Here is an 11416-nt window from a genome sequence, read left to right on the forward strand (position 1 = left end):
GGGTGTGGTATTAGACGAAGTACGCAGCCACGATCATGGTCGGGGAAAGCGGGCCGCATCCTCTCGATGCTGCTCTTCTTGCTCCTCCTCTTAGAGCAAAGCGAGGTAATTACTTCCTGCCCTGAGAGCAATCATATTTGTAAGAAAGGAAGCGGAAAGGGAACTCAATATCTACAAATTCGCTGATGTTGCGGCTTCTCAAAGAGTGTGAGGGCTCATGGAGCTATACATACTACATCATTTCAGCACTATCTTCAAATGGTACTCCTTAAGGTCTTCTCAGCACACCCGTTACGGGCAGATTTTTTCCTGGTACTCTCATATGTTGATTTCCCCCCTTCATCATGTGTTGGAAAAACTTGATGTATATCAGATATTTGGGAAATCTCACCGGTATGCTTGCCACGGAGGTGCTGAAAAAAATTGTTGCCCGTATCAGCACACTAGAGGAAATATTGGCTGAATTTCTTTTTAGTTATTAAACTGGAGCGAAAAATGGAAGGATGGTCATATAGTCTTATTTAAGATTTCTAACTGAAAAGAACTTTCTGGAAGATGGCATGCAAAGGATAATTCATCTCCACAAAAGCTTCGAGAAAACAGTTGAGGGTTTCTTCCAGAGCAATTGAAATGTATCAGGACATTCATCGACTTAGCGGGCTTATCACAACGAGCGATTTAACTCTTCATCCTACGCTGGTGGCACTTCTTGCAAAACTCTGAGCCTTGCAGGCCGTTTACTTGCGAGTTTTCTTACAACTCACATGCCCAATTGCGGTAATAGATAAATTTAGTGTTTAGCGCCAGCGAAGCCGCTAATTCATGCAAATGTTCGCGTTCGTCACAAATAAGACTCTAAATTGGCTCGAGACCCTTGATGTTTAAAATAGAAGAGAGAGGCGCGGACAACATAAAATAAAGGGAGAAAACTCCATGAGAAGGAGGTAGAGCGCCTAGAAAGGCAGGCATCTGCCGAGGTTCATCCGGCCGTGCGCTCGACGCGGGACGGGAGCTCTGGCGTGGCTGCCAACACCGTGCATGCGCTCTCCGCAAAACAGTCGCCTGCCAACCCATCGATCAACGCCGCTCTCTTACTCAGGATGAGCGCACCCAACGATCGGTTTGGACCCCGCTGCAGCTCTTGGCTCGTACTTTCCCGCTAACTCCCCTCCATAGGTGGCGGCGCCAATCGCCCCAGCGCAACCAGCGCCCGCACCAGGCGCATTCACGCGACCGCTCCATCGGGGGTAGTGGCTACAACACCCCGACCGCCAAGCAGGACGCCGATCGATCGAGCTACTCCGGCAATGTCTGGGGCCAAAAGGGCGCCCAAAGACAGGCCCAGGCAAACAGGCAGTCGGCTCCGCCCGCCGCTACGCAGCAGGGGTATCAGGAGCAGGAGCACAGGCCCGTGAACGGGTTCAACACGAAGGAGGCCAAAGACACCATGAGGAAGTGTGCGTATCCCTTGGCGGGTAGCCTCCGTGGCGCCACAGCTTCAATGGCTTCCCGATTCTGCTGCCATAGATCCTCAGGGGTGACCCATTGCAAGTAGCGGCTATGCTGACGAGTAGTCAATATAGGGTATCAAGAGGCCAACACGGTGGGCTCTGGTGAGTGAAGCTGCTTCGGATGGACGTGATTGAGGGGACGAGCTAACGCGCCGGACTGCTGCAGATGGAAAGTCTCCGCTCTACAAGCCACAGGGCGACGTGGCAGCCCGTAGTGCAGGCCCGTGGGGTAGCAAACGTACGTGACCACCGAAGCCGAAGTCGTCGAAATACCGGCTGACAAGATTAGCGAACACAATGGCGAATGGACAGGATTTCTGGGTGCAGCTGCGGAAGCAGATGTCCGCATTGGAGACCGGCAAATCCACTTGAGAACGACACACAACTGTACAGCTGCTTGGCTGGCGGAGCATAGCGGGCGTTTGGACCATAGCGGGAGGAGCACGGCGTTGGCATGGGTGCCGCATTTTCTCAGGCCCGCATTTGGTTTATTGGATGCGCGCGAGACCATGACCGTAGGACTTTTGGGTACTTGTCTCTCCCAGCCATGTTTGCTGCTGAGGCTTTCCGCCGTCCAGATACCCGACGACACCGGACCGGCGTCTCCCTCTGTATGTAGCGCAATGATACCACGAGACGGCAGCTGCACGGACTGAATGGCGTTGCCGAACAGAATAAAATTCAAAATTAAGCATCGGAGAAAAATTTATTGCCCGCGGAGCTTAAAACTGCCGCCATCAAAACGTCGTGGTGGGGCCGACGCTTGTCGTCATGGCGGGCAGCACGCGTGTCAGTTACATCCTCCGGCGCGCGCGTCGTGATCTCCACAACGCACGCGAGAAAATGAGCCCCATCGGCCTGCACCCCGTTCTGACGCCAGCATTACTTCATTCACTGCGCGCCCATCCCCAGCTGCCCAAGCACGTGTGGTACTATGTGGCTGGTGTGACCCTGTCCGCTCTGAACAGGCCCGATCAAGTCCCCGCAGTCCTCACCTTCGTGCTCGAAAACGGCGCCGATGCCAGCTCTCCAGCCGTTCCGGAGAAGGGTCAGGGGGAGGACCAACTCTACGTCGTGCGGCGGATGAGAGAGGGTCTGCTCAAATCCGCTGCTATCGTCGGCGTGCCGAAGGTATGAGGAAAGGTATCGTCCCACACCGTGCGGCCCAGAGGGCGTAGCTTTAACGCGTTGCCAGGTGATCAACGCGATCCTAGCGCTTAAAAAAGTGACGCCCGAGCATCTGCTCGACGACTCAGACGCGCCGTCGCCCTCTGGAAGGGAGGCGGAGATCTACGACACGCCCGCCCCTGTCGTCTTGGAGCGCGGTCAGACCTTCTTCGAGCGTCTGTATGGCAAGGTTTCGAGACGTGTGATGGGTCAGATGGACCGCTCTGGCACAGGAGACCTTGGGCTTACGGCGCGGTTGATGTACGGCTACATCCTGAGCAACGAGAGGGTGCTGGACGCGAAGGAGACCAGCTTCGTGGCAATGGCCGGCCTGATACCGCAGGACGTGCGTATAGCGAAATTTCCCCACAACGCAAAGCGGGTGCTGACGTCTCGGCGGGCAGGTAAATCCGCAGTTGAAAGGGCATCTCCGGGGAGCTCTCAACAACGGAGCCACGATCGATGAAATCAAGGCAGTGCGGGAGATCGTGATCAGCATCTGCGAGGCGGCAGGGATGAAAAGACTCGATAGCGATGCGGTTGGCGGGTGGGGTTGGCGCGAACAGATCGCGGACGTGTAGCTTGATGAAAGCTCATTCCTTTTGCGGAGCCTTCGCAAGACCAGCCCGCTCCGGGCAGGAGGGAGGGCGATCTTGCGCACGTTGTTCCCATCACGACGCTTTAGAGTCTGATCGTCATCGGCACACAGCACCATCACATCCCTGGATTGTCTCGTTTTCCCGATGCTCTCATCGCCAGAAGTGACGCGATCCGCCGACTCGACTATTGCGTCGTACAGCTTACGGCCACGAGTCGCCGTCTCGTGCCTGGTGCCTGGGGTTCGACTGCTGCTGCGGAGGGCCGTGATGCACCATGTCATCAATCGCTCGCGCTCGTCTCCGATTGGCAGGCATTGGATATTGTAGTAATGCTGACCGTGTCACGCACTTACGGTTGTAGTCGCACATAGCGACCAAGTTCCGAGGCGATCTCTCGCTTGCCCGTTTGCCTCTTTTCCCATGGCACCCACGGCGGACCACCTTCCCTTCTGATGCGGTTGAGTAACGATGCTAGGGCCGGCGGCATGCTGGCGCAGGGAGGCCACGATGCGATTCGGCCGAACAAAGTCCTGCTCGCATGCCGGCGGCCCACTATCTTCACGGACGGCAGACGGGCGTGCGGCGACGATGGGGAGCGGAAGCAAGGGGACAGGCAACCATCACGTGCATGATCCGCACGCACGCCAAACTCAAAGCGGACCCAGGAGCCGTCTGGTCGGAAGCGGGTGCTTGCGTCAGACAGGAAAATCACCCAGCAGTCCGGCCCTCCGCCCGCGCATCCGCATGCCTCGCAGCCTCCTTTGCTCCCTGTCCTCGCCCACCACTTATCTCGTCCCAGCCAGCCATCCGCGACCCGGCTGCGGGAGGCCTGCCGCTTCGCTGCGCGCGAGACGTCGGCTCGCAGATAGGAGCGGGCTCGCCGATCCTGAACTGGCGATTGTCGCTGTATCGGGAGCAGATTCGCGAACGAGATGCCGCTTCGAGCACAGGCCGCATGGACAAGTCGCCAAATCCCGATTGCTGCACCATCTTGGGCGAAGGATGGGGGGGCAGGGGTGCTGGGAGAGGGGCTTCCGCCGTGCCAACTCATCCGTCGACCAGGACGATTTGGCAACCGACATACGATGCTCAGATCGCAGCTAGCGCGACGAGCCGCGCGGACAGGGACGAAGCCGCGGGCAACGAGATGGGGGTGGCGCTCGAAACTTGGCATGACAATCGTCAATCATCCCATCCATCAATCAATGCATGCGGCAGCAATCTGGCGGTTTAATCAATCTTGCTTTTGGCCTCTGCTCCCGGCTTCCAGTTTCCAGCATCCGCGTGGACCCTGCGGCCAGCCGTGCGGGCGGGTGCAGAGACGGGCTCGCTGAGCTCAATTTCTGCCCGCAGAAGCAAGCACAGCGAGTGAGACATGCATGGAGAAGCACAGGGAATCTGGCAGCAATTTGACACGATGATTTTAGCAATCCCACGGCTGGCGCCGGCGGGGAAGCCTATCAAAAGAGGCACTGCCGCGGACCTCGAGGAGCACATCAGCCCACCGCGCACGCGTTCACGGCGTGAAGCGCAGACAAAACAGCCCACGTCTGCTTTCGCATGGCTCGAGGCGCCTGGCTTCTCGACCGCGGCGGCGCCAGGGCTTCCTTGCAACCGAACAGCCACAAGCCCGACCCGAGCGGATGGAGGGTGGCCGTGTAGGCGGGTTCTCCCATTAGCCTCTGGATCTAGCTGCGGAGACGCCGTTACCTATGGCACGCTTGGGAGATTTGGCAGGCCCGATGCAGCACTGGCGGTGCGGGGATGCGCCGAAGCGCTGTAGGCGAAGCCGATCACCTTTCCGCATTGGGCGCGCGGCGGACGAGGATCCTGGTGGCTGGTGAGCGGCGCGAGTCAGAAGTGGGCGCAGATCCGTAGCGCCCTGCCACGGCCTCTCCGAGCCCGCGGGTGGTTCCCGACAGACGGCCGCTTTGCGGCTTCTCCCCTCCACTGACTGCTGCGCCGCACACACTCCTGCTGCCAACGCAACCCACGTCAAAAAAAAAAATTTTTGCTTGTGATATCACACGCCAGGGTCTACCCGCCAACACGGCTTGCAGTGCCGTCCGACCGCTGTCCGGAGCCCCGTGCCCTTTTTTTTTCTGGCCTCCGTCGGTCGGTCCCGCAGCCGCTGGTTGCGGTCGCTCGGCGCATGTCTTTGATCGGCGGCTCTCGGCAGGCGGCGTCTGCCATCTCCGCACACTCCCGTTGCTCTGGACCGTAGGACAGGACTCGCGCGTGCCCTGGCAAGTGCCGCATCTGCAAAAACTCTCCATGCGGAGGTTAGGAGAAGCATTCGCCGAGGGCCACTGCATGCCACGCCTGTGGCTGCCGCAAGCAACAATTCCTCTGCCCTCGTGGCTTCGGCATCGCGCAACAACGACTACTGCCGTGCACTCAAGGCGCCGTCTACTCCTACAGGGGCAAGCGAGATGGCGAGATGGACTTTCGTGAAGACGAGACTCATTCCGATGGCAGACCAGCTCAGACCATCCCCGCACTTCTAGACAGGACGCTCAGTCCCCTCGTCCTGCAGGATGCCTGGAGCATGCCGTACATGGGGGTGGTCTCGTAGGCCTCGAACTATCAGTTCATGCCAAGTGACCCCGGTCCTCCAGTCACTCACCATCAGCGCCTGGAGAATGCCGCGGAGCGTCACAGGCGGCATGGCAATGGTGCGACGTGCGGATACTATCAACCGTTTTGCCCCCCGCCACGTACCAAGCCGGGCTCCGATCGAAACAAGCGCGGCAGATGGACGGCGAAAGGACGATCGGAAAGAGGGGGGGTGGCTGCCAGAAGAGCCGCATCCAAGCACCCTCGAGCAGAAAGCCAAGCCGATGAGCTACCACTCCGGTGGTGCGCGGGGCGTGCGGTAGGGCAGCGCTACATGGCGCCGGACAAGTGGTTCTTTACAAAGGCAGATTGGCAGATTCCAATACTGGGGAGCTAAGCTGCGCACATGCTATATTGGGATCTGGCCGCGGGGATTGCGCAGCGGGAAGCCGTCGAGTCGGCGGGCACGCGGGCAGAGAAGATGCACGGCGGGCGTGGGCCGCCGCCAATGCGGGTGAATTGTTTAGCGGTGGCTCTGCTCTCTGGACGGTTGGGCGTCCGGCGAGTGCCCCCGTGGCGTTGCTGGCCAACCCACTTCTCGACCGCTGCAGGTCGTTGCCAAGCATCACCGGCCGCTGAGGGTCTAGAGCGGCCAGCGTGAGCAGCACGGACTGCCTACCACTAGCCTCGAAAAAACGTGCGACGGCGTGGTCAGCGTTCTTGCGCAAACTTCTGACCGTCTCACTGACTATACGCGCTGGTATCAGGCACCAGGGCAGCAAAAAAACAAAAGCGAATGCGAGGCGCGAGGCCCCGGTCCGGCGAGCGAGCACGCAGCAAGCAATAGCGATGGAAAAAAGCAAAAAAGCCGGCCCCCATCCGAGATGCGACACGCGCACGTTTTGGTTTTGCACACCTGTCTTGCGGATCTTACCGGCTGCGAGCGAGGAGCGTCCATGCTGCAGAGGGCAGAGAGACGGGGTTGCTGTTGTTGGAGTGTTAGTTGACTATTTGGATGCAGCAGGGCCTATTTTTGGGGGCGACGAGGGGCCCGCCTCGCCAGGAACCTCGTCCCCATGTCCCCGCGAGGTCCCCTCATGATCAAACCCCATTGGCATCGCAGCGAAACAAGGCAAACGGCCCCTCGCGGGAAGCACAAGGCGGTCCAATTTTAGGCAGCCCGCCGGGCATGGCAAGTCCCGGGGCCAAAACGACAGTCGGCGAGTCGGCGGGGGCAGCGTGCCGGTGGTCGAGTTTGCCTGTCGCACAGTAGCTAGCCTGGCCGCTAACAGCGACGCGACAACCGTCGAGTGGTGATGACACGGGCGCCCAAGCGTGCCGGCGGAACGCTCCCACGCATTGAAACGACCATGGCCGAATCCGGCGCTGTGTGCTGCTTAGTCGTGCGCGGGCAGGGCAGGCGCACGCGGGGCAGAGGGTTCTGTCGCGCGTCGGTGACGCCAGACAGCATCGCAGCGCAGGATCCTCACCCAGCGCGTCGGAAGGCGCGGGGGGGTTACATGGCTGTCCCCAGTGCGACGGCGCAGACGGCGGCACAGCCAATCAGGCGGCAGGCGGTGGCAGGACGTGGGGGAGGGCGCTTCGAGAGGCGGTCATGGTTGAGGGTGTGCGCCTGGCTGCTCAGCCCTATCCAATGCGCTGGGCCTGCTCGCGGGCCTTCTCAGGGGAAGGCAGCGGGCGCGGAAGCAGATCGAGATGACCCGACAGCAGCACCCATCCCGGCGGGAGAGGCACCACCGCAAGCGAGCGCTGCTCATCATCTCGGCCGCCCACCTGCACGCACGCAGCAGCCATGGCCCGGGCCCGGTCGCCGACGTGCGGCGGGCGGCGACGCGCGCCGGCGGTGACTGCGCGCGCCAGCACTGCTGGTGCGGGACGGCGGCGAGCGAGGTGCGGCGGTGCGGTGCGGTGCGGTATGGCGGGTGCCTGGCGGTGCTCGACGAGCCCCATCGATGACGGCTGCGCAGCGCATCGTCATGACGCAGGGCCTTCGGGGACGGCGGCGGTCGGATTAGGGCTCGGACGTGGTCGCCCACATGCCAGGCACATTCCTCGCCCAGGGCCCCTGGCACCCTCTAATGATAGCTCAGCATTCTCCCAAAGCGGAGCGGTGGGGGCGGTAAAGGCAGCGAGCATGAGGGCACGAAGGCTGTGCGAGCGCACACAGCCACGGGTGCAGCAGACGGGCTCGCCGGGACGGCGCAGCCAATGGCGCGGCGAGGCTGCTCCCGGCACGGCGGACGAGACAGGGGCGCGGGCAGGATTGGGGCAATGATCGCTTCCCGCTGCCAGATGGGGAGCGCGGGCGTGCGGCGTGTGCAGATTGCGGCCTGGCGGCGCGCGGACACACCGCATCTCCTGCGCGGCCCCCAAGCCACCAGGCTCGCCCGGCGCGCGCGATCTGGCGGGGCGTGCGAAGATGCCTTTCTTCTGCGCAGCCTGCTAGCGCGGATTCACCGTCTGTCCACCTCATGCCATGGATTGCGCGCAGTAGCCGTAGGGCAGGCCCCAGACTTGTGCCATGCGCCGCCCACACGACGCTTATACATAACCAGCCCGCCATCGCCCACAGCACTGCGTCGCCGCCGATCGTCAGCACTCAAGCCTTTGTGCAGTCCCTATTGATCCTTCCGCGCCGGACTCGCCTGCCCCAACGGGACCCCCCCGGTTGTGTGTGTTCTGTTTCTTCCGGCCAAGAAAAAGCAATCCTTCCGGGCGATCTCGCATCATCGGCTCTGCATTTGAGATACAGCCTGGCCCCCAAGCCCTCTCGACCGGGCCCGCCTCAGCCTGGTAAGTGAAACCCCCCCTCCCTCCCCCATGCCCTTGAGCCAACCAACCTTTGCTGCCCGCCGCTCGAGCTCTCCTCCATCCGTACTCTTATATTTAGTCCCCGCGGCCCGCCCGCACTCCTACAGGATTCGCCAATGCTAACCGTCCCCTCAGGCCGCGAGCTCCTCTTAACACCACCGCGTCGCTGACACCAAGAGGGCCAATGGTCTCCTACTCCTGCCACCCCACCATGCCTTCCAACGACTTCGACCTGTATCCCTCGCAGGAGGAGCAGCAGTACGGCCTGCTCGCCCACAGCCAGTATCCCGCCTCGGCGCAGGCATATCACTTCACCACCTTCGACGCCCAGCCCAACATCCACGCCTTCAGCGCCCCCCAGAGCAGCAACATGTACGCCTTCAAGCAGAACTACCTCCCCTACTCGCCCGCTGCCTCGCCCGCCTCGGGCTCCCAATCATTCGAGGTCTGCCCGCCGCACCTCTCCACTGCCTCCGAGTCGACCGCGTCGGCCCAGAGCACCTCGCCCTCCGCAGCAGGCTCGCCGTCGATGGGCCAGCAGTTCATTGAGCAGCCGTGGAGCGTGCTCGGCCAGGGCCTGGGCCTGGCCCCGGGCCTCGAGCCTGCCGAGCCCTTCACCACGTGCGGCTTCGAGTTCGAGAGCATGGTGGCGCCCGACAGCAAGATCTCGGGATGTGTTGGTGAGTCTAAAGTTTCTTCGCCGTCACAAGCCAGCGCGCGCACCGCCTTTCCCTTCGCCATTCCTCCTTTTTCCGCCTCCGCGCGGTCGCGTCCGCGAGCTTTCAGTGCCGCGAGTCAGTCTGTTGCACCCTCCAAGCGCGAAGATGTTTTCAAGACCCCGACCACACCAGCATCCGCCATGGTTTCACTTAGCCCATCGTCTGCGTCTGTTCCCCACCAGTCCACCCGCCGATCGGCGGCAGCAGTGAGCGCAAATCGGAGGCGCCGAAGTTCCCTTTTGTCAAGCCAGATGCGGCCTAGTGGGGCGCCAGCCGAGCTTTCAGCTGGCATCGTCCCCGCCAATGCTTCAGCCTCCCCCGTTTCTCAAGTAGTATCTGCATCCCCGCAAGCCGCTTCCAACGCTTCGTCATCTCCAATGGATTCTTCCTGTCGGTTTCCTTTATTTCCGTCTTCCTCCTCTCCAGCGCGTTGGCATTGCTTTCCTCTACTCGATATCTCCACATTTATTCAGCTGCACTGAACCCCCCGCTGACCACCATGATCCTCACAGACCCGACCCTGATTCAGCCCTTCCAGGAGGCGCTCTCGTACGGGGGCTCCCCCTTCCAGGATTTCTCTACTCCCTCGCTGCAGTTCCAGACTTTCGTGGAGCAGCCGCCCTCCCCCGCCCCCTCCAACACCTCTTCACACAACAACGTCGCCGACTCGAGGCGCTTCAAGCGCTCCGGCAGCCAGTCCCCTTACCTCCACCAGCAGTCCTTCCAACCCTACCCCACTTACAACAACGCCCGGCGCCCATCCGCGGTATCCGTCCAGTCCCGCCAGTCCCAGGCCAGCGGCCGCAGCAACAGCTTCGAGTTGGACGAGGAGTCGAGGGAGAAGGGCATGTGCCCCATTGAGGGGTGCGGCCGTGTGTTCAAGGACCTCAAGGCCCACATGCTCACCCACCAGAGCGAGCGCCCAGAAAAGTGCCCGATCACCACATGCGTACGTTGATCCGAGCTTTATTGGGGGCGATTCACCCGAGCTGACCAGTACCCACAGGAGTACCACCTCAAAGGATTCGCAAGAAAGTACGACAAGAACAGGCACACCCTGACCCATTACAAGGGCACCATGGTGTGCGGTTTCTGCCCCGGCTCCGGCTCTGCGGCCGAGAAGTCGTTCAACCGCGCCGACGTCTTCAAGCGCCACCTCACGTCGGTGCACGGCGTCGAGCAGACGCCGCCCAACAGCCGCAAGAAGAGCCCGGCCGCCAAGAAGGCGTACACGGGCACCAGCACCGCAGGCACTTGCTCGACCTGCTCGGTCACGTTCGCAAACGCGCAGGACTTCTACGAGCATCTCGACGACTGCGTGCTGCGCGTCGTGCAGCAGGCCGAGCCGTCCGAGGCGATCAACCAGAAGCTGCTCACCAGCGTCGCCGACGACGAGGATGTCAAGGAGACGATGGAAAAGCACCACTTGCCCAACGACATGCCCGAGTACACGGGCACGTACGACGACGAGGAGGAAGAGGAGGAGTACGACAACGACGACGCCAACGACGACACGTACGGCGTGCGCCGCACCAAAAAGGCGCGGCGAGGCAACAATTCGCATTGACAATCAACACATTCCCGGGGTGTCGGTTCGCACGCCGGGGATGGCACTTCCTCCACCACCCAAAAGCCCTCTGGTGAGAGAGGCAACACGCGCCGCGTTGGGCTGACGCTGTCCAAGGGCGGCGTCACGCTGCCGTCGGCCAGCTCGCGCAAGAAGCGCAAAAACTACCCCGTGTCGTGGGGTTGCCCCACGGAGCGCATGAAGATGAAGAAGCGCGTCTTGTGCGTATACGACGGGCCGCGCCGTCTGTGGAAGGACGACATGATGCTCGACCAGGAGTTCGAGGTCCGCATGAAGCTGCCTGGCGGCGACGGCAAGCAGTGGGTGACGGACCTCGACGTGCAGACGCTGAAGCGCGCCGAGGCGCTACACACGATGCCCGAGGAAGACAAGGGCGAGCCCAAGTGGGACAACGTCATCGGGGGCGCACCAATGTCGTTCGATGCGGCCGAGCTCGCGATATGA

The 11416-nt window shown here is 61.4% G+C and overlaps 3 protein-coding genes across 3 annotated transcripts; all 3 read left to right on the plus strand.

Moving 5' to 3' along the window:
* Window positions 1-1100: 1100 nt before the first annotated feature.
* Window positions 1101-1883, plus strand: LTHEOB_6824 (uncharacterized protein; the record flags this gene model as incomplete). Its single annotated transcript, XM_035516122.1, has 5 exons — window positions 1101-1120; window positions 1177-1457; window positions 1584-1613; window positions 1678-1749; window positions 1801-1883. The coding sequence occupies 5 exons, from the start codon at window positions 1101-1103 to the stop codon at window positions 1881-1883; spliced, it is 486 nt and encodes a 161-aa protein (XP_035371791.1).
* Window positions 1884-2354: 471 nt separating this feature from the next.
* On the plus strand, window positions 2355-3259 carry LTHEOB_6825 (Carboxymuconolactone decarboxylase; the record flags this gene model as incomplete). The annotated part of the gene is made up of 3 exons (XM_035516123.1): window positions 2355-2642; window positions 2707-3024; window positions 3083-3259. 3 exons carry the CDS (start codon window positions 2355-2357, stop codon window positions 3257-3259), a joined length of 783 nt encoding a protein of 260 aa, XP_035371792.1.
* A 5590-nt stretch (window positions 3260-8849) lies between these two features.
* LTHEOB_6826 (Zinc finger containing protein) lies at window positions 8850-11416 on the plus strand (the record flags this gene model as incomplete). The annotated part of the gene is made up of 4 exons (XM_035516124.1): window positions 8850-9345; window positions 9897-10333; window positions 10391-10906; window positions 11069-11416. 4 exons carry the CDS (start codon window positions 8850-8852, stop codon window positions 11414-11416), a joined length of 1797 nt encoding a protein of 598 aa, XP_035371793.1.

The sequence above is a fragment of the Lasiodiplodia theobromae genome (genome assembly GCF_012971845.1).
Source record: "Lasiodiplodia theobromae strain AM2As chromosome Unknown scaffold_20, whole genome shotgun sequence".
Classification (NCBI taxonomy): domain Eukaryota; kingdom Fungi; phylum Ascomycota; class Dothideomycetes; order Botryosphaeriales; family Botryosphaeriaceae; genus Lasiodiplodia; species Lasiodiplodia theobromae.